Source organism: Panthera tigris, chromosome C2, assembly GCF_018350195.1.
Source record: "Panthera tigris isolate Pti1 chromosome C2, P.tigris_Pti1_mat1.1, whole genome shotgun sequence".
Classification (NCBI taxonomy): domain Eukaryota; kingdom Metazoa; phylum Chordata; class Mammalia; order Carnivora; family Felidae; genus Panthera; species Panthera tigris.
In genome coordinates, this window is record NC_056668.1 from 146199475 (window position 1) to 146220936 (window position 21462).

Here is a 21462-nt window from a genome sequence, read left to right on the forward strand (position 1 = left end):
CACTTAACATCAGAACTGAAAGGGACCCTCAGGGTGATGGAGTCTAATGCCATGGTCTCACAGGTGAGGGGACAGAGACGGGCAGTGGGGAGAGAAGGCACCACGCAGGAACCTTGAGCTCCCAACTGCCACCCAAAGTTCTGCCCATTACCCGACACGTCACGATTATCTGCTTCGGGCCCACAGGAGCATTTTCTCTCCCTCAGTGGACTAGGGGGGTTAGAGTTCACTGGACAAACTGAGACCCCAAGCCACCTCATCTACTGTCATAAGCGGGGGGCAGGAAGTGGCACATGGGCCCCACTCCCTAGTCCATTCTACTCTTCCCGGAATGACTGGGCAATCCACCCATCCAAAAACTATCGTGAGTGTTAATTACCACCAGGAGGGAGACCATCGGCAGTTAAGAAACGCAAGCAGAGCGCCCCCGCCTGGAAGAGTGCAGCTACGACTTCCTAACTGGCCTTCCAACTTTCTGTCAGGCCCACCTGGATTTCTTCTCCACACCATCACCAGACCCATCTCTTGAATCTCTACAAGAGATAAATGAAGTCCAGCCTGGCCCTCGCATCCCTCTAGTGGGACATCATCCCTCACTTTCTGCCCCCAGCCCTCCCCTTACAAGTACCCGTTCCCCCCTCCCCACCCCGCACACTCAGTCCTCTTTCCCTTTTCTGCCCTCCTCCTGCCTTGTCTAAGTGACAGACTGGAACTCCGCTCAAGGGTGACCTCCTCTGCGGAGCTGTTTCTGACAGCCTCTGCTCCCGAGGCTAAACCAACAACCCCTCCTTCACACGCTCACCGCACCCCCACATGTCTCCCTCACGGCGTCGCCAATGCTCCTTGGGATGAAGAGCATTCCTGGGACGATCTGGGAAGTTTGTCCCGTGGGCATACACGAAATAGTATTGCATCAATGTTCCACTTCCCGGGTGTGCCAAGTGCGACGTGTGGGAGAATGTCCTCGCCCTCGGGGGATACTCGGGGACAGAACCGTCACATCTGCCAACATACTCTGAAAACAGACATACGCTCATACACGCAGGTGGGTATATGGGGCTGCACAGCGAGAGAAGAGGAAGACAGAAGTCGAGAGAGTGGGAGAGAGGAGAGAAGGAAGAAGAAAGGCAAAGCAGCAAAATGTTAACAACCAGCGAACAGAGGCAAAGGTTACCTGAAGTCACCTGTACTATTTGTAGCGCTCTCATAGACCAGAAAAGAGGCAAAAAGGCGGAGGGAAAAGAGAAAAGGCTCTACTGGGGATGCAGGATCTGACAACTGATCCAAAAAGATTTTGTTTTTAATCTGAAAGAGAGAGAGCATGAATGGGGGAGAGGGGCAGGGGGAGAGAGAGAAGCTTAAGCAGGATCCATGCTCAGAGTGGATCCGGACGCGGGGCTCCATCCCACGACCCTGGGATCCTGACCTGAGCTGAAATCAAGAGTCGGCTGAGAAATCAAGAGTCGGATGCTCAACCAGCTGAGCCACTCAGGTGCCCCAGAACTTATCAATTTTCAGAGACAACCCTCCCAGAACTGCAGACTCAGGAAATGTGGTCTCCCAGGCAACAGCAAATCCAACCCACTAGGTATATATTCTCCACTTGGAAATGATGCTGCTGCTTTGTCAGATCTGGAAAAAGCAGAATACCTGGAAAGATGGAAGAGAATGGACTGGGGGTGGAATGACCATTTCTTCTTCCGTCGCCTACTGGTCTTTTTGGTGCTTTGCACAGAATATCAGGTCAATGGCTTTCAAAACCAGCATCCTGAACGTTTTGGGCAGGGTAACATACTTTTCGTTAAAGCCGATTTCTATCTCTCATACGATCTCCCTGCCTTGTGTGCGTGCCTTTGCAAATAAGTCGCTTAATCATCTGTTCCTTGGGCAATGGACACTGGAGGTACAGAGCCAAGAAGCGGTGAGTGCTAATTGGGCTGTCTGCCTCCAGTGGAGACGTGAGTGATGGCCCAGCTGTTCAGACCGACAGCATCCAAATGGCTGAAATCCCTACTGCAGATTTATCGAGCCATCAATAAGGGCTGCCTTTTCTTCCATTAACATAATTAAGACAATGAACGACTCTGGGGAAAGAAAAAAAAAAAAAGGCAAAGATCTGCATTCGGGACTCGGAAAACAATTAATTACGTTTAAAGTTGCATCAATCTAGAAGTAAGTAACTAATCTTCAGGTTGGGCTCTTAGAACTTTGAAATAATTGATCGCCCATCGAGAAAGAGGGCCCCCAGAAAGAGTGAGAGTCCGTCCCTTCCCCCTAATACAGGAACGCAGAAGGTTTCTGCAAAGCAAGGCCAAGGGCAGGTGCAATTTTCTCCAAAGAAACATCAGTTAACTTAATAACCTTGAGAATCATCTACAAAACACTCTGTCCGTAGACTGGCAGACCCACCCGGTGCAAACAAGCAGGCACAGAGAGGCTGAAACTACCCACCGAGATTGATCTATGTACTCCTTTAAGGGGATGTACACAAAAATCCAAGCTTACAAAGTAAAGCCTACATAATTCACACTGGCAAAGATTTCTTTACTTAGCCAACGGGATGCTCCCCTGGCTTTCCTTAAAGTGCCGGCTCCCTTCACATGATCTCACGGTGCTTGGGACATCGGGAAAGGCATTCGTTAAAACTTCGACCGGATGGGAAGAGTTTGAAATAAAATTTTCCTTTTTCCAAGAAGATATTTACTACATAGAGGGAGAAGCATCTGCGAAAATCAACTCCTGTGTTCCCTCCGAGTCCCAGATGTTGGCTTGTGTTAGGGAATCGGAAGCCGTGAGCTGACGCTCATCTCCGGGCGGCTACAGTCATGTCTACCTGGGCAAGGTCATCTCTCCAAGACTCAATTCCTCTGCTGTAAAATGGGAGACAGAAGAATACCAACCTTCCAGGTTTTTGTGAGGATCACATGACAGTGCAAAGTCAGCCCAGTGCCCACCGAGCACACAGTACAGGCTCATTCTGCTGGTGGCTGTTGTAAACAGCGATCGTCTACTTCACCTAGAGGCCCGGGGAAGCTAAGAACAGTGTGGATCAGACAAAAACTTGTCACAAAACGTTTCAGTGACAAAGCTGAAGCCAAAGTCTCAATGACCAGAGCAACCCTTGGGACCGCCTCTGATGCTTCTGCAAACACTGAATTATCGGAGCAAAAGGAGAAATAACTGTGTAAAGCAGGGAAAGTGTGGTAAGAACGTATGAATGTTTCCAACTTAAGCCGTATGTGGAACTCAAGCCAGGCACCGTGCTTTGGGCTTCACGTGATCTTGTTTGATCTCCTGAATAACTGTGAGCAGGTATGACAATTCCATTTTACAGATGAGAAAACTCCAGCCCAGAAAGGCCAAACAAGTAGGGAGTCGGAATGAGAACCAGTTCTGCTGGGTCAAGGCCTGTGCTGGATCCCTCACTGCCCCCAGGAGGCCAGAAGGCTCGCCCTCACTCACTGGAAGTCTTCCTAGAAAAGCAGGGCCGACGAGCTCCTGCCAATAACATAGGCAGGAAGTGTGGGCAGGACACATGCCGCCTCCCTCCAGACACAGATTCACACCGACAGGAAGCCAGGTTACTGCTGGGTTTTCTACGGAAAGGCAAGCATCTCAGGACAGGAAGTGGGCTTTACTTGACAGCGTATTAAAAACAAGATTCGGAGAGAAGAGCCAAAGGCATCGGGAAGTGGACGCAACACTTGGCGGGAAGAGAACACCGAGTACCCACAGCTGTGCTGGGTTCAGCTCCAGGGTGAACCCAGGCCCTTCGGACCCTTCTCACAAAAGTCGCCCCCTCTGAAGGAGGAGCTCAAGCACAGCAACACTCATCTTTTTGCAAACATGACTGAACCTGGCAACGTAGCCGGGAGAAAACCCGAGGGCGCCTGGGTGGCTCAGTCGGTTGAGCGTCCGACTCTTGACTTCAGCTCAGATCACGGTCTCGTGGTTCATGAGCTCGAGCCCCCCCGTCGGGCTCTGTGCTGGGCGTGGAGCCTGCTTGGGATTCTCATCCTCGCTCCCTCCCTCTCCCGCTCGCCCACCACCCCTCCCCCACTCGCATGTGTGCGCTCTCAAAAAACCCCAAAAAACAAACAAAACAAAAAGGAGAAAACCTGTACATTCGAAAATGTCTACCATGTCATTACAGGATCCAGAAGCCGCCGAGAGACATGTGACCAGTCACACCAGTTGAGTTGGGCCCTGACAATGTAGCAACTTGGCGGAAGGTCAGGCAGCCGTCGTGGACGACACGGCTGATGACGGCGTTCGCTTCCTCCCACGTGCCGGTGAGCACACGGCTGTTTGCTGTAGGGGGTCTGTCACACGCAGGGGCAACGGACTACACCGGTGCGTTAATCACCACCTGGTTTTATAAATAGTTCTACTGGAACAATTCAAGCGATTCTTGGAGAATTCACCGAAGTCTAAGAACTGTGCAGGCAAGCTTGTCTCTCAAAGGGGGAACCCTGTCCACCATAATTGCTGGTGTGAGCAGGAAGTTAGGGGTCCCTGGAAAAATAAAAAGGAGACGTAGCTTTCCTGACATAAAAACAGTCGTTTTAGGCGCCCCCACCCGCCACCTTGTGAAAGGAGGTAAGAACCTACAGCTGCTATCGGGCGAAGAAGAGACAGTCTTATCAGAGACAATAAGTCAGTGGTAAGTCTCCCAGTGCTGGTTCAGAAGATGGACTTGATGCACATTCTTGAGTCAGCTTTCCTCTGCCAGACCGAGTGGAGTCCGAGACCTAGGGATGCTGACCCTTGCCGGCCCCCCTGACCTTGACCTGAACTCTGTCACCTTAAGATGACTTCTGCCCCAATTCCACGCTGTATTCCCCACTGTGCAAGTCCCTTCGTGAATACGTCTCACCCTTAGCTTTAAACTTCCCTCATTTTGTTGTTTAGGGAGACACTGCTTTGGGAAAGATCCCTGGTGTTCTCTTTTATCTGTTGCAAGTAAAATCCTTCTTCTTCCTTGTCTTTGGCTTGGCTGTCTTCTGGCTCGACACCCACGGAGAGGTGAGCCCAGTTTCAGGTAACAATGGGATATGCATCGTGTATCTTCAGGGTCAGGGACCTCATCGCCTGAGGAGAGCCCAATCCTCCCTCTCTGTCTTGCACTTTTTAGGTTTTTTAAATTTATTTTTATGTAGAGAGGAGCGCGTGCACACGCACGAGCAGGGGAGAGGTGGAGAGAGAGAGAATCCCCAGCAGATTCTGCACTGTCAGCGTGGAGTCCGATGTAGGGCTTGAACCCACAAACCGCGAGATCTGATGATGACCTGAGCCAAAACCAAGAGTCGGACGCTTAACCGACTGAGCCACCCAGGCACCCCTACCTTGCACTATTTTAACCACAGTCGGTACCCTCAAAACTGCCACCTACTCTATGGAATCAGCTGTGCCATCAGGAAAGTTTCAAAATCCGCTGTTGGAGATGATCTCCCTCCCGCCTGATCCTGTAAAACTGGAGTTTAGACTAACCACCCTCCTTCCCAGAGGAATCCCCGTAGGTCACAAATCGGCACACCCTAGACCTCGTTGCTATCCGTAACTACCACCGTCCTCCATATCTCGGTTTGAAGCATTCCTCTCTCCACCCGTTACCCCTGAGGTCCCACCTCACTCTCTCATCCCGGCCCCTCCAAGACTGACAGCCTGTTGACCCTCTTCTGTCCACCACTCTCTCGCAGCCTCCCTTCCGGCCACAGCTTCCTGGAGGGAAGGAGACAACACGCTGACTGGTCTCTCTTTCCATCCGTGACCGAGCAACCTTAAGTGCCCCGTGGTAGCACGTGGCCACCCTCCTAACCTTCTAGATCTCCCTGAAATGAACACCCTTTTACTGCTGTCCCCCACCCGACTTCCAATCCCTCTCAAGCCTCCCTTTTCCTCGCGTCTCCCTTGCTGCTTTTGTCACCGGGAGAAGCGAAGCCGTCCACGGAGAGCTGCACACGATCGCCGCAGCACCTACTGTGCACCAGGCCCTGCTCGGAAGCCCTCGCACACCGGCTGCACGTGCACAGGAGCAGCCCCGTGGAAGGCACAGCTGCCCCTAGCTCGCAGGAGAGAAACTGAGGCAGCCAGGTTAGGGAACTCGGCTAGGGCGCAGCCAACCCACCTGGTTAACCCTGGCTCTCCCGCCCCTTTCCCGGTGTCTGTGCCCCGGGGTTCTGTACCCTCCCGTCAGAGGGTGATCCTCTGCCCACGCTCTGGGCCCCACGCCCTCTGGCTCCTCAGGTCCCTGCGGCCACCCCGCCCCTCCCCCTCCCGCTCCTCTCCACTCCCACTAGCACGCAGACATCTTCAGAAACCAAGCCTCCCAATTCCAGGTCTGCCTCCAGCCTGCACCCAACCTTCTGCTCCCCTTTTACTATACAAAAGCTCTTGGAACAGCGTCTTTACTCCCGGCTGGCCCTGTTCCTCCTATTCTCCCTCGAACCCACCCCATCAGACCCTGACAGAAACAAACGATGGTCCCTCCCCAGGCCTGACCCTTCTCGACGCCTCCACAGCAGATCCACACAGCCCATGGCTCCTTTCTCCTGGAAGGACCCTCTTCCCGTAGCTTCCATGACATCACGCTCCTCTGGTTTCTGTCCTAGCTCACGGGCTCACCCTTCTCAACCTCCTCTCCTGGATCCTTCTCGTGTCTCCAATCTCTATATATTGGGGCGTCACACGACTCATCCCTGCATCTCTACTCACTTCCTAGAGGAACCCATTCCCGACTCCTGGCCTCAAACGCATTCGGTTCCTTATTTGTTCTCAAACTTGTACCTGAACCTCACCCATAAGCCCCAGACTTCTATACCAACTGCCTACACATCCTCTCTCCTTGGAAGCCTAATGAATGGACATCTCAGACCTGAGAGAGCCACGATAAATTTGTGATGTCCCCCAACATCTTCCCATGGTCTTCCCCTTCTCCGTAAAGGGTGGTGGTCATGAGAGGCCCTGGTGGCCCCCAATGAACCACAGCTCCAGCTCCTGGAATGCACACTTGCTTTGATCGGTACAGGGGAAGTGACACTGTGCCACTTCGGAGGCTTGGGTTTTATTGCTTATTTATTCTGAGAGAGAGAGGGAGGGGCAGAGGCAGAGAGGGAGAGAGAGAGAGAATCCCAAGCAGGCTCTGCATTGTCAGTGCTGAGCCCGAAGTAGGGCTCGAACTTACGAACCACGAGATCGTGACCTGAGCCGAAATCAAGAGTCGGACGCTCAACCGACTGAGCCACCCAGGCGCCCCCAGGAGTCTAAGTTTTAAAAAGGCTTATCAGCTTCGCTCTTGTCCTCACGGGAACTTTGAGCCACCGTGTAAGATGTCTGGCTTCCCAGCTAGACAGACCATGTGAGAGGGATACAAGGAGAGAGAGAGAGAGAAAAACAGAGAGATCCTAAGACTTCGTGGAGAGAGAGAAGCCCAGCTGTCCCAGCCAAGTCCAGCCCACAACCAACCGGCCAACTGACGAGAGACACACGAGCGGCCTTTGGCAAGACCGACAGCAGAACTGCCCAGCCGAGCCCAACTCAGATGGTGCGACTGTGAACAAACAAAATGGTGATTTTCAGCCACTACATTTGAGGTGGTTAATCCCTCAGCAGTGGGTAACCGAAACAAAGGGCAGCTCTAGCTTTTCTTATCCCGGCTGCTCAGATCGCAACCTGAAGAGTCATTCCTTATTCCTCTTTCCCTCACACTCCACATCCAATCCACATCCAATCGGCACATCCATACCCTATTGGGACATCGGCCACTCCGCCATCATCTCGCACCTCCTCCCCGTTTCTACTCTTTCCCCTGCTGCCCGCACCCCACTCCTCGCCCTGCCCCAGTTTACCTTCCAACCCAAGAGTCAAAATCATCTTTTAAAAGTACAAGAAAGGCCATGCATTCCTTTGCTCAAAACTCTCCAGCGGCCACCACGCCACTCGGAGAAACATCCCAAGTCCTTACAGCGTCCTAGGAAGCACCCACCCCCACCCCGGCCCCAGCCCTCCTGTCTTGCCAACTTCCTTTCCCGCCAACTGGGGCATTCTGATTCGATCACACTGGCGTCCCTGCTTACCCTCAACGTGCCAGACAAGGGCCATCACGGGCCTTCTTCACCCGCTGTCCCCTCTGGCCAGAACAGACTGCCATACGCCATCTCCTGCGGACCTCCTCACCCGAATCTCGTCTCTACTCCGGTGTCACCTGGGAGAATCCACCCTGAGCAGCGTCTCTAGGGGGGCCTGTCCCCGCCTCCACTGCCGGGCTCTGCTTCTCTGCGCTGCTCTTCCCACCTCTGTACTCTTTTCTCTTCTCTCGTTTGCCGCCTGCCTCCTTCCGTTATCACCCGAGCTCTAGGAGGGTGTGGAATCGGAACGTTTTGTTCACTGCCGCATTCTCGGCGTCTAGAACACTACCTGGCAGGTAGGCTGCTCAACGAATATGCGAGCACAGGCGCTACTAAATGTTGTCTTTCACGTTCCCGAAAACTAGGTTGAAAAGGTCGGATACTGCCAAGCTCCAAACTGTATCCCGGGGCCCCGCTCCCTGGAGCCCGGGTTGGAGCAGAGCAGCTCCTGAACACGACGTGGCGTGTCTCACCAGCCTCACACCCTCCAAAGCTTTCCCGTTGCCCTCAGGATCGGGTTCACCCAGCTCCACGTGACCCACAAGTCCCCGCAGGATCTGACCCACTCCAGGTTCAACGGTGCCACTCACCAGCACATGCTGCACTCTGGCCACACCGCCTGATGCTCTGCAGCTTTGCCCATGCTGTTCCCTCCACCAGGAACGCCCTTCCTCTCACTCCTTCCACAAATGCCCACTCATCCTTCAGGCTCAACCTAAATGTCCCTAACTCAAAGAGCCCTCCTGTGGCCCACCATCTTTCTGCGGGTCCTCCTTTCTCCGTCTCCTTTCCAGGCTACCCGCGATTTGTGGACATGCGGCAGGTGACACAGCGGAGGTACTCACCGGCAACCCGGGGTTATGGGAGGCCGGCCGAGGAAGGGGGGCGCACAGGAGTGCTTCCAGAGGCAGGACCAGCTGCATGTTTTGTGGGGCAAAGTGAAAAATGAAAATGGAAGCCCCCTTCTTCATAATTCTTAAGAATTTCAAGAGGGCAACAGCAGAACCTTCAATCCGGCATGGGATGCCTCTGGGCATGGGGGGCGGTGGGACTCCACCGGTCACACGTCCACGAAACCGGCCCTGTCTGGTGGCCACAGTTCATTAACTAAGGCAAAATGCGGCACCAGATGCCCACGCGTGTCGGTGACTTGTGGACGTGTCGATACTTCCCGCTTCCTGAAAGACGGAGCGATACAGTTGTTTCATGGAGAGGGACCAGAGCTCCACCCTGGAGCCAAAGAAGATTTAATCTGCCTGCTCATCGGAGGCTCCATTCAGGCTAAGTGCTTCCATTGCCAAGTTAGCACGAGCTTAACTTCATGGCACGGGCAAACGTCAAGAAGAGAAAAGGCGACAATAAGGAGAGAGGGCCTTTCGTCAACCTTTCTCTGATGGGGTGGGAGGCGTACCTCTTCCTCTCACAAGTATTCCAGCTCATCAAACCCTCCCTTGCTTTTTGAATAATAGCTTCTCCCCAGCAAAAAAGTGAACGAGCTATGGGCCAGAAAAGCTTTTCTCTCAAAGCGCCCGCTGAGTAGTGGATAAACATAACATTTGCTCTTTTAGGAACGAACCATGGCTCCAGAAACGCACAGCAATTATATCCTAACAAAATAATAACAGAAGATGCACAGTTCCTAGGATTTATTTTTAAATAAAACAGCCGTAATGTGATATCTCTCAGACCCTCAACCTGCTGTAAGTCAGTCCCTTCGGCCTTTTATTGTATTATTCCACATCGGACCTGGACAACTTCAGCGACTCTGACGTTCTCTTTCCTATACCCTCCATGATTCTACATCACTGTTTTACAAATATTTTTTTTAGTATGATCCACAAGGAGAATATGTTTTACGTCGTGACCCACTACACGTGTCAACCGAACCAAGATAAAAAGTTCATGTGCGGCGCGCTCTGAGATTTTCCGTCGTATTTGATTTCATTTTTTAGAAGTGATCATCTGACCCTCTACGTTGGTTTTATAACCGACTAAATGGGCCACGACCCACAGTTTGGAAATGTGGTTTTAGATCATACCGGTGTAATTACCCACATTCCTTCCACCAGATCTCAACTCAAGCTCTACTCAAGTGTCTATGAATCCACAAGAATAAAAGCAGTAGCTTTTTAAAAGGCAAGCATTTAAATGATCCCTCTAGTAAAAAGGACAGGAGCATTCTAGAGCTACAAGGCTGAAATGTAGGGAATCGGGCAGGATAATGCAGAACAGGTCTTCACAGCTTGACGGGCAGATCGAAGAAGAGGGCGGAGAGCGGCCAAGGCAGGGAACCTTCTGAGGTCAGGCCTCCCCAGTGTGAAGCCACTGTTTTGTTTAAAGTGCCACTTTTCCCCAGAATATCAGACACACTCACATTCAAACACAGAAAAACACTGTGCAGAAAAGGCTTTTCTGTCATCTTTGAAGCTCCCAACTCCTCTGTCTCCCCTAAGTGGTGAGTCACCATCTTGTCATCTTCCTCTTCAAAGAATCTCCCACCCCCACCCCCCCCCCCCCCCCCCCCCCCCCGCTGTTCTCTGGAATCCAGACCATTCGTGACAGCCAAACAAACCAACTACCCTCAAGGCGCCTTCCCTGGGCAATGCCTTCAATGGTGTTGACCCTCTCCAGTACGTCCACATTCGTCTGGCTGGCCTTCAGGTTCTAGAACCTCCATTCCCCAGCCCACCACGGGTCTCTTCCCCGTAGCTGTCCCTCTACAGCCCTGCTCACTCCCTCTCATCTCACCACACGCTTCCAGGGAGGCAACAGGATTCAGTATCTGGCTAGAAATGCAACCACCTGGGCACCCCGGCCCTATGCCACCGCACAACCCTTCAGCCACGTACAACATCGCTTTCCCTGCTTGCCTCCAGAAGGAAGCTCCCGCTCAGGGCGAGGGAGGATCTCTATGGGCCCATCAACTCAACCATCAGTAATCAGGACACTGGGTTCTCCTGACTCCGTCCCTCAGGAAGAATCCTGGCCGAGCACAGCACCAGGGAGAGTCAGCTGCCCTTCTGCCAAACAGCAGGTCTGTTTCTCTGCAGGTGGATCGTGGGATCTGAATCCCCAACAAGGTTGCCGTTGGGGACTAGCCGTCAAAGCTAACGCCAGCTGGCGGCAGGCTGCGGCCAGGCGCACAGTGGCCTCACTCCTGGGTCCTCCATTTTCCTTCCCCCTGCCGTTCTGTCTGTGGCCAACAGGCCGCATCTGTCTCTACACCTTTAATTTTTTCTGGAACACAGCAGGAAACCAAGAAGTCCTGCGTTGAATTTTCCCTACCAACTCCTGTGCTTCCTCTCGTGCTCTCCCTGCCCTGCTAAAGCAGCAGCGTCTCCAGGGAGTCAAATGCCAGGCTCACACTCTGAGATGAGTACTGACGTAAAACAACACATCCTTTCGCATCATAACCGGGATACCTGCGCCTTTCTGGCCTTTTCCCCGCTCTGTTTTCCCAATCTCACCACGGCGAAGAGAATGAGAGCAGGGAAGGCTTTGGCGGGGGGGGGGGGGGGGGGGGGGGGGCGGGGTGAGGGAAGACAGAACCCAAGCCACTGGCCGCAGACCCAGTGGGACGCGCCAACCTACCTTGGTCAGATCCATTCCCAGTTTGAGCTGTGAAATGAGATGAAGAATTATACTACGCTGATCCTCCATGGCACCCAATTCTGTCTCTTCTTTGTCTTCAGTGTCACTGTCCTCATCTTCGGACAAAACCAGTTCAGGGCCCGAGTTTGGCTAAAACAAGATCATCGATACAAATCACCAGCTGGTCCAGCAGAAGTCAGAAGCACAGCACAGGGACCCGCAGGCTCAGCAACCACAGGAGCTCAACCCTGCCCCAGAAAGAGTTTCTCTGTGACCAGTGCTATTAGCCATATGGGGCGACAGAGGGACCCTTTCCGGGGGCGCGGGCCCTTCGGGCGAGGCCACCCACCGCACGCCCGTTCATTTTCCCCACCATGCGCCCTATCCGTAAACTTTCCGACCTAAGGACCTTACCCAACGACAACAACAAAAGTTTTCTGCTCAAGAAGCTACATGGGTCTGAGCTCCCTTACCTGGACTATTCCCATACGATATTCTATTAACTTGCACAACGCAGAACACCTTATACCTAATGTAAACTTTTCTGTTTCATAAACGAAAGGCAGATGCTCCTGGGATTGACTGAAATTACCTTAGTGACGAGAAAATTTACTCTGAGACTGTTTCTACTCACATCACTTAATATCGCTGCGGCAAGTGTGGAAAAAAAAAAAAAAGAAAAAAGTCTCAGAGCTGGCATTAATTCAGGAAGGGTGACAAGAATAAAAATTTAAGGAGAAACACCAAAATTTTACAATGCTCACATGTGTGCTCTCCAACAGACCCTGCTTTTCCTCAATGCAAGTTCATTCATTCCGTTGCTGGATTCTGATTTTTCAAATTGCGTAGGAAACAGGCAAGTGGCAAGCGGAATGTGCAAGAGGGCTGAGCACCACGTTTTCCAAGTCCCAGACATCAAGAACTCTGGCTATAATGGATAGTTGTCCTTGGAATTCTACTGAAAGAGGCAAGCTTAATTCCCCTTTCCACATTTACCTGTGTTCTTACGCCGCTTGTCCATACGTAAGCCGATGCACTCTGCAAACACATTACACAATTGTTTCTAATTACCGATGACCGGTCAGGCCAATACACTTAGTAGACACAAACGCAGCAGCTCAAGGTATTTAATATAAATAGACACAGACTTGCCCATACGTCTCTGCAAAAAGTAATGATTTATCAACTCCATTAGGCCCCTCTCCTTCTATCTAAAGGCACTTCCAACACCCAAAGGTTATCTTATAGTGATCGAGGTGGCTGTAACTGACCCGCCTGACCTACATGTGCTGGCCATTCCTTACCGACACTCCACGGAGAAAACACGGTGCTCTTCTCCCCTGGGGTAGGCATTTGAACATTTTCCCATTGAAAGAGACATTTTTCTACAGACATACTTCTCAAGTTATTCTCAGTCACCTCTGAACACCCCCAATTCTGGAGAGACCACTGGGGAGACCTGAATGAAGCCCACGGCGGTAGGCTCTCCCCCCGCCAAGAAGAGGTGCGTTTTCCTCCACCGTGCGCCTTGATCTCCAGTCTCATCGCAATGCGTGTTGTTTGCCGTCCCTGGAAAATTGTTTTGCTGGGAACATGCTGAAATAACTGGGGGCCCCGCCCCCCATCCTGCTCCAGAAAGGACTAGCCAGATGCAGTCGGCGGGGACTGGGCTGCCCTGATTCTAACGCTGGGAAGTCGGAGAAGGAGGGGCTCCGGAGGCCACCCCGCTTCTCCTCTAGCTTCACCTCCTGGACACCCATCTGCTGTGCCTCCGTGCCGGCCGCTGCCAAGGCCGCTGAGCCAGAATGGCTGAAAGGCCAGGAAAAGCAGGGCCACCCTCCCACCAGCCTGCCCCTCCTGACTCTTCGTTCCCCCTCCTCTGGATTTCAGTTTTGAAACGGAGGCCTGTCTCATTGCGCTGGGAGTCTACGGTTCCAATCAGACGCCACTGAAGTCAGAAAGCCCAGACGCCATCCCTCCCCATGGCAAAGGTGCTGCGGTCGCTACTTCCTTCGTGGTGACCTGGTGGGCAGTGGTAAGTTATGAGCAGATTTCCCCTCAATGCAGGGGCGCCTGGAGGAGGAGAGGACAGCGCCCCGGGCATCTTGATTTGGGAGGAAAAAGGACAATCAAAACCAAATCGAGCTACCAGCATGCACCCTCTGGGGGAAGCGGGGACGGCGGCATGCAAAGCCCTTAAACGTCTCAACAGGAGAGGTAGCTGCATCTCGAGTGCGATCGCTCCTGCTTGGAATTGAACGCGGTACTGAACGCAGTCCGCACAAATCATTTGCTCAGGTGAGGCTGCCAGAAGCTTGATGAGGCAAAGGATGATCCCTTCCTCCCAAAGTGTGATTTCCCATTTGTGCACACACCAGCACACAGGGAAAGCTCCATCCTCCCCACGCGATGCGCCGCACCCGGTGCACCGCGTTCAGAGACGACCCGGGACCACACGCCCTCCTGCTGCCTGCCATGCTCGGAAATTAGACCCAGCTTGTCCCCGACTTCCGGCAGCCAGGAAATCTTTCTACGAGATCCTGCCAGGAGATACTGGGTACATGCATCAGTGTGCGCACAAACCTCTCCAGCTCCTCCTACTTCAATCCACAGGACATTTCCTCTGTGGCTGGTGGTGCCTCTCACAGAGACACTGGCTACGGGAGAGAGAATTAAGGCTGGTGCAGGCGCCCCAGAAGCGGACTCACTCCAGGGGGAATGGAGGCCAGAGCTCGTGGGGGCCCTCAAGTCCTGCCAAGGGGAGAGAAGCCATGAGGAGTCTGACACACATCATTGGCTTGGATCCTCAGCCAACTGCCTAAGCTTAGCCGAGGATCCAGCCATAGTTTTCTCTCCCAGAACTCCTGGGAATATGCCTGTTTTCTTACGGTAGGATTTGCAAAACCCTCTCCCACTCAAACTCAAGTGAATAATCAGGGTTTAAGAAAAAAAAAAAAAAAAGGAGGCTCCTGGGTGGCTCCGTCGGTTGAGCGTCTGACTTCGGCTCAGGTCATGATCTCACAGCTTGTGAGTTCAAGCCCCGGGTCAGGTTCTGTGCTGGCAGCTCGGAGCCTGCAGCCTGCTTCAGATTCTGTGCCTCCCTCTCTCTCTCTGCCCCAACCCACTCACATTCTGTCTCTCTCTTAAAAATAAATAAACATCAAAAAAAATTTTCAACAACAACAAAAAAAGGTGTTTTTTTTTTACCACCAACATTTATCATGTTGTTAATGAACATCTTAGAGGAAAGAAGGCCCCGATTCTACCCACAATGGAACGCAGTGTTTTGCAGAAAGGGGAGACCACCCTCTGCTGGGTCCAAAATGGAGGCACGAGGAGAGAAGGTAGGAGTATCCGACTGGTCAACCCTGTTAGAAAGAGGTCGGCTGGCAACGTACATACAAATCTGCCAGCATCCACAAAGCAGCCACTGTCAACGGGCACCACCAAGAAAGGCAGAATTTGAAGAACAAGGCTTCACTGGCATTTTAAAGGCTAAAAGACTTCTTCCCCTTTGGGGTCAAGAGTTTGTCAATTCTGTCTGCTGTGAGATCCAGTGTTTCTCAATCTCAGAAGGACAACTGACCCGGGCCGTGGTTTTATAAATGCTGAGAAAGTTCCTAAGACTGAGCAAGAACAATCGTCACATCTCGCCATCCCCCAGAGATCTTTGCAAATGAGCCAGCCCAGCCATAAAAACGTATGCCAACCTGAAGACAAAATGGAATCAGAATATGTCTTAAGGAGAAGCAGGCTTTGGAAAAATGAGGCTTTCAATAAAAACAAAAATAATGAGTCAATATTTCTACCACATGAGCACTTCAGGGCATATGATGCTACAAAAATGAAGTGACTCGTATCTCTTAGCAAATAGAGGGAAGGACGAGTAAATGTGACAGACAGGAAAAAGCTTCCTGGCAGCAGGCTGGGGTTCGGGGACACTCCTCGGTGGCTCCAAAGGGACTTGTGCCCCAGAGCCAAGGTTCTTAATCTGGGCATTTTGGACATTCCTAAAAATATCTACCGCTACCTTTGATATTTGATACAAAAATTGTGTATCTGGACATTTTCTCGAGAGAGACGGCCCACGTTCTCCTTGGATTCTCGGGAGAGGATCTGCCCCTGGGCTGACCTCAGGCCTCTCAAGGAACGAGGGGCCTCAGACCCCGTAAGAGAGATGGACTCTCAGGATGGGACGCGTTCCAGTCAGAGACAGTCACAGGATCTGCAGCCATGTCACCACAGACCTCCGCTTCTCATCTGGCAACGGGCAACACATCTGTGAGGCGGCGGCCAAGGGCCAAAGCCAGAAGCAAAATCGTGACTTGGGTTAGGTTGACGTGGGTTGAACAAGCCTCCTCCAGGGGGACACCAGTGCAGAAGGGAACACTGAACTCTGCTTCCGCCTCTCCTTCTTACCCAAACTCTTAATTCTGCAATACAAATGCAAGTTCCAAGCAAGACGGAAATTCCAAACTATTTTATTCAATACACATATGTAACTGAACCACATTTTGAGCCAGTGCCAGGAAAAACCACGAAACAGACATTTATGTTCGAGGTCCATTCATTTCCCTGCCACGGGTCTCACTCCACCCCCACACCTGCACCTGCTCCCCTTCCTCAGACAAAGTGCATGCAACCCAGCCCTCCTTCTTCACGGCAATCTCTCCTCCTTGCTTAACTGGCTCTCAGAGAGCTGAGGCCAACTTGAGTAGTTTGATCTACTAACATTCTCTTTATTTGTAAATGTCTAATAACCTAGTGTCTTAATGCAAAGGGCTGAATCCTTAGATTTGAGGCATTATGAGAGAAGCCTAGGTGGCTACATTATTCGACCTTTAAAGATGACTGTTCACTCTCGAACGTGGATCAAGGCCACGCTACAGCCCTTAGATCGCCGACATGCAGGTAGGTGGGCTCCACTGTGACAAAGATTGAGATGGGCACCTGCTGCCATCTGTCGCCCATATGAGTGCCCTAGAACAGGTATTCTTAAGTAAAGAATATCTTCATCAGAAAACATACCCACTGAGTTCAAGTGATCTGCAGCTCTCCTAAAAGTCTACCCGACCAAGGACAGAAAATACAGGCAGCTAGACAACGACGTCAAATTCTATTCCATCGGCAAGCATGCTGCAGCCCAACATTTTGAGAGGCTGGCATCTCTCCCCCCACACTGTTACCTAGGCACAGGGTAAACTGAGTCAGACCCAAGAACCTTGGTATTGAATGGTAAGAACCAAACATTGTCCAGATATCGTCTTTATGGCGAAAATGGGGAAACCCAGCCGTGTCAAAAAGAACATCTGATAGTCTGAGGGTCACAGAAAGCTGGACGGTGGGGGAGAAGACCCAAAGCACCACCCTCAGATATCCACCCTCAAACGAGAGAAACCTTATGATATACAGCAGCAGCAGCACAAAGGAGCAACCGGGCAACAAGGTGTCCCCCTACATGACTTATTTCTTGCTTCTGCTACTACACAGAACATGCAGTAACATGCAATAATGGCTACCAGGACAAACACACATTTGCTTACTTTACAGATAGGAGTCAATAGACATTGGTTTGCTAGAAAATGAGAGGTTCTAGAAAAAAATAGGAAATGTCAAGTTGAAACATGGATAGAGGTTGAGGGGGGTTCAGAGAGATTGGAAGAAGAGGTCAATGGAAGACAGAGAAAGGCGACAAACACAGCGAATATTAAAAGACAAGCAAGGAGTTCGGAGTGTCTAAGAGGTACAAGCGCCCAGGACCAACTACTGAAACAATTTTTTTGTTCTGATGATAACGGTGTTACCGTTGTTGACGACCTGTATGGAATCCATAAAACCAAGTATTAAGTCCCTTTTATCTCTAGTCATTTTTTTCACCCCAATATTTATAGCATATTTAACCAAATTATCACAATCATTACTTGATCCTCGTTGTTTACCTTCACATTCATAAAAATTTTACAGCCCAAGGAGCCCCATCTAATAGCCAAGGTCATGAACACCGGCACAGCTGTTTCTGAAGACCCGGTCCAACTTCCCACACAAGTCAATAGAATAGCATTAGCATAGCATGGGGCATACAAAGATGGCCAGCAGTCCAGCAAATTTCACTTGGCGTTTTTCTCCCTCATTCCCCAGTAAGACATTTCTATCACATGACTCTCAAGTGCAAGGCACTCACTGTATCACACGCTTGGAAAAACTATTTCCCCTGAGGACACACACAGACATAAAGTTGTGTCAGAGAAATGTAAAACGGCTCTTCCTGATGACCTACTGTCCTTCCCGCGCTTAGCACAGGTGGGATTTCTTCCCCAGAAGAGTCTCTCTTGTGCCTGTTTCCGAGTCCCCCAAAGTAGGCCATCCTCGCTGAGCGGAGGGTCTCCCGGGTGAACGGAAAGATGCTCTCCTCTGTCAGAAGTCATACCAAACGGCGTGACGTCAGACACATGTCTTCAGGCGATGTCTTGTGCAGCTGACGCCCCGTGGCCCTGACGCAGGGCGGCCACTGAAGCCTCCTCGCGTGTACTGCCTTCTTTGTGGAGCCACGTCCAAAGCTGGGTGACAAGCTGTGCCTCGCAGGCCGCCACCGTATCTGGGGGACCTTATCTTGCCATTTGGAGGTAGGTACAATGAGGCCACTATGCGGGGGGCAACCCAGTGGAGGAGTTGGCTCTAATCCTTGACAGCTTCAAGCACGAGCATGTCCACACAGCGGGCTTGTCCCCGCTGCCATTTTGGAGACGCTGAGTTGGTTGCCACTGACATCACAATCCTTCTGCTGCCTCCCAGTGGATGCGCTGGCTTTCTTGCTCTAACCACACATACACACACATTTACCACACTTGGCTCGCACAGACTGGAAGGACAGACGCTCTTCCTGAGCAAAGGGGCCAACCTGCAGAAAGGTTCATTTTAAAGAAAAGACACCCTGGAAGGTAGAAGGAAGTCACTTCCGGGGAGGGGAGGGAGTAGGGGGCATTCGTCATCAGCCAAGAAAGTCGGGCACGGTTACGCCAAGAGGATGCGACAGGTGTTCTTTCAAAAAATATCTGCGAGAGGCGTTCACGGCAAATAACATCAGGCCTTTTCTCATTCCACAGAGCTGCTCAGAAACCGTTTTTCAACGAAAGCAAGAAAGAAAGGAACTGAGAAGGAGCAAAGAAAACCTTGAGTCCAAGGCAGGGAAGGAAGCGGCAGCGGCAGCGAAGGGGGAGGCGACGATCTTGCAGCCGGGGACCTGGGAAGCAAGCGTGCCAATGTCAAAGCAGGCGCCCGGAGGCCACAATCCACGCCTCAGCCCCTCCAGCATCCACGGCCACCAGGAACAGAGGGAAGGGCACATACGTGACGAGAAGGCCCAAGAGCCAAGCGCTGCGTCCCGTGCGTTATGACACTACGTCGATCGGCAAAAGCCGAGCGCTGCGCAAGCCAACCCGGCACGGGATCGGCGGCCCAGCCGAGAGCTCGCCAAGACTCCCTAAAAACGAAGCTATGCCAGGTTGCGGGGCACCGATCACCATGGCCCTAGGCCCGCGAGCAGCACACGCCACACTCTCAAGTTCGCAGGAGGCTTGTGAGCACTGGGGTCAAAGTCTCAAGGAGGAGAAGAGGGAGGGCACGAAAACAGAGGACGTAATCGCCGCAGCGAAGCCGGAGCGATGGCCTGGATGTGAATCCTGAATCCGCTACCTTCCGCCTGTCAGGCTCCAGCTCATCTCTGAGATGGAGGCGGAACTCCCCACACCTCAGGCGACTGCCCAGGGGCCTACAGAAGACAAAGCACAGAAAGTGCTGAGCCCAGAGTGCTGAGCCCAGCACTGAGCCTAGTGCTGATCTAGAAGCCACTGCCACGGCACCCGCGTCCCCCTCGCCATCCCTCAGAAGCTGTGTGATGCTGGACGGGCTCCCGTGGTAGGTCAGCACCCCCCAACAACGAGGACACGGAGGGCTCCGGGGCCGTCAAGGTCTGGGTCCCCCACACGGTCCACGGCCCTGGCCGCGAGGGAGCATTACTTCCGGGATCTAGGGCTGCACCAGTAAGGGATTCATAGAAATTCCGGAACAAATCACATGCGGGTCCGGGAGCCACGGGAGACAAATACAAAGCGGCAAGGGTCACAGCGCGGCACACGCAGGAGCCACCCAAGTTCTCTAGAAGGCCCAGGAAAGGGAGGGACAAAACCCCTCCGAGAGCCACTCTAGCATCTCTAGGCTCTGGCGTGAGGAAAAGCAACGGTTTAAGACACAGAAGGCCTCCTCTAGGCGGGCTGAAGGGCGAACAGGCACGAGGGCTGCAAGAGTTACCATCCCCCGAACTGCCTCCAACGCCCGCGTCGGCTACTAAAGATACAGGACGCTGAAGACCTGGTCTCTGCATCTGACCAGCTGGTGACCCGCTGGAGGAGGTTATGGATCTTTTTCTCCCCTGGCCCTGGTGGAACCTCTAAGTTCCATCTCATCCTCTGAAACTCAGTTCAGCCACACTTCACAGGGGCAGACGTGGCCCCCTCCGTCCTAACGAGGAGCTCCTCGGCACCCTGGAGGCACCCGATTTGGCACGCGCCGACTGGGTTTATGCGACTGCGCGTCTGCTTTCCCGCTGGAACTGGGAAGTCCAATCTCTTTCAGTAGAGGAACACGGATTATCTGGACCGGCTACTTAGAGCTCCAGGTTGATGTGGACCTAGAAGCCACCTCTAGGGTCCGGGAGAAAGAACGCCGTGATCAATCAGTAACATCAGCTAGGAACTGAGGGGTGGGACGGAGTGGCCCTGTGCTCGTCAGCTTAGCCTCATCGAAACTCCTTCACGACAGTCTGCCGTTAGAACTCCTGTCTCCTTCGGCCTTTCGTTTCTAGAGTCTCAAAACAAGGGCTGGTTTTTATAAAAGGTGCTCAATAAAAAAAAAAAAATTTTTTTAATGAATGAACAAAACAAGAAAAACGGGGACAACTTGAGCGTGCAAGGACAAAATCCAGATTTAAAATAAAAAGGACAGGTGTGCCCGAGTGGCTCCGTGGGTTAAGTGTCGGACCCTTGATTTCAGCTCAGGTCACGATCTCACAGGTCGTGGGATCGAGCTTCATGTCAGGATCTGCACTGGCAGAGTGGAGCCTGCTTGGGATTCTCTCTCTCTCCAAATAAATGAACTTGAAAAATAATAACAAAATGAAAAGGGCAGCCAGTCACAGAAGATCCCATATTACATGGTTCCACTTATAGGAACAGGCGGATGTATGGAGACAGAAAGCAGGTTAGTGGTTGGAAGGGACTAGAAGGAGGGGTAGAATAAGGGTGACAGCTAAAGAGTATGGGGTTTCTTTTCGGGGTGATGAAAATGTTCTAACATGGACTTATCTGGAAAAAAAAAAAACCCCAAACCCATGGAATGGAACATTTTAAATGAGTGAATGGCATGGCATGTCGATTATATCTCATAAAGCTGTTACCTAAAAAATTAGAACAAACATATAAATAAAAGGACGCATCATGTAAAGTCAGACACGACGAGGGCAGAAGGAAGGCCGTGGCCTGGGTGACCAGAAAGGCAGACTCTGAGATGAGCGTCACCAAAGAGCAACGCTTGGGGCAGCCGAGAAAGGAGGGGACATTCCACCAGAAGGAGCGGCATGCTGGCCGGGGCAGTCTGGCCGAGGCCAGGTGGCAGATGGCTTTGGACTTATCGCTAGACTCATTCCCTCGAAGAGCCCACCTGACGCCACGCCTTTCAACCATTTATTCAC

The 21462-nt window shown here is 52.1% G+C and overlaps 1 protein-coding gene across 1 annotated transcript in view; it reads right to left on the minus strand.

Annotated features, from left to right (window-relative positions):
* Positions 1 to 21462, minus strand: part of OSBPL10 (oxysterol binding protein like 10) — a 306044-nt gene that overhangs the window by 22682 nt on the left and 261900 nt on the right. Inside the window, exon 7 of the mRNA XM_042998798.1 lies at positions 11718 to 11867. Coding sequence (XP_042854732.1) covers positions 11718 to 11867 — 150 coding nt within the window. The remainder of the gene's footprint in view (positions 1 to 11717; positions 11868 to 21462) is intronic.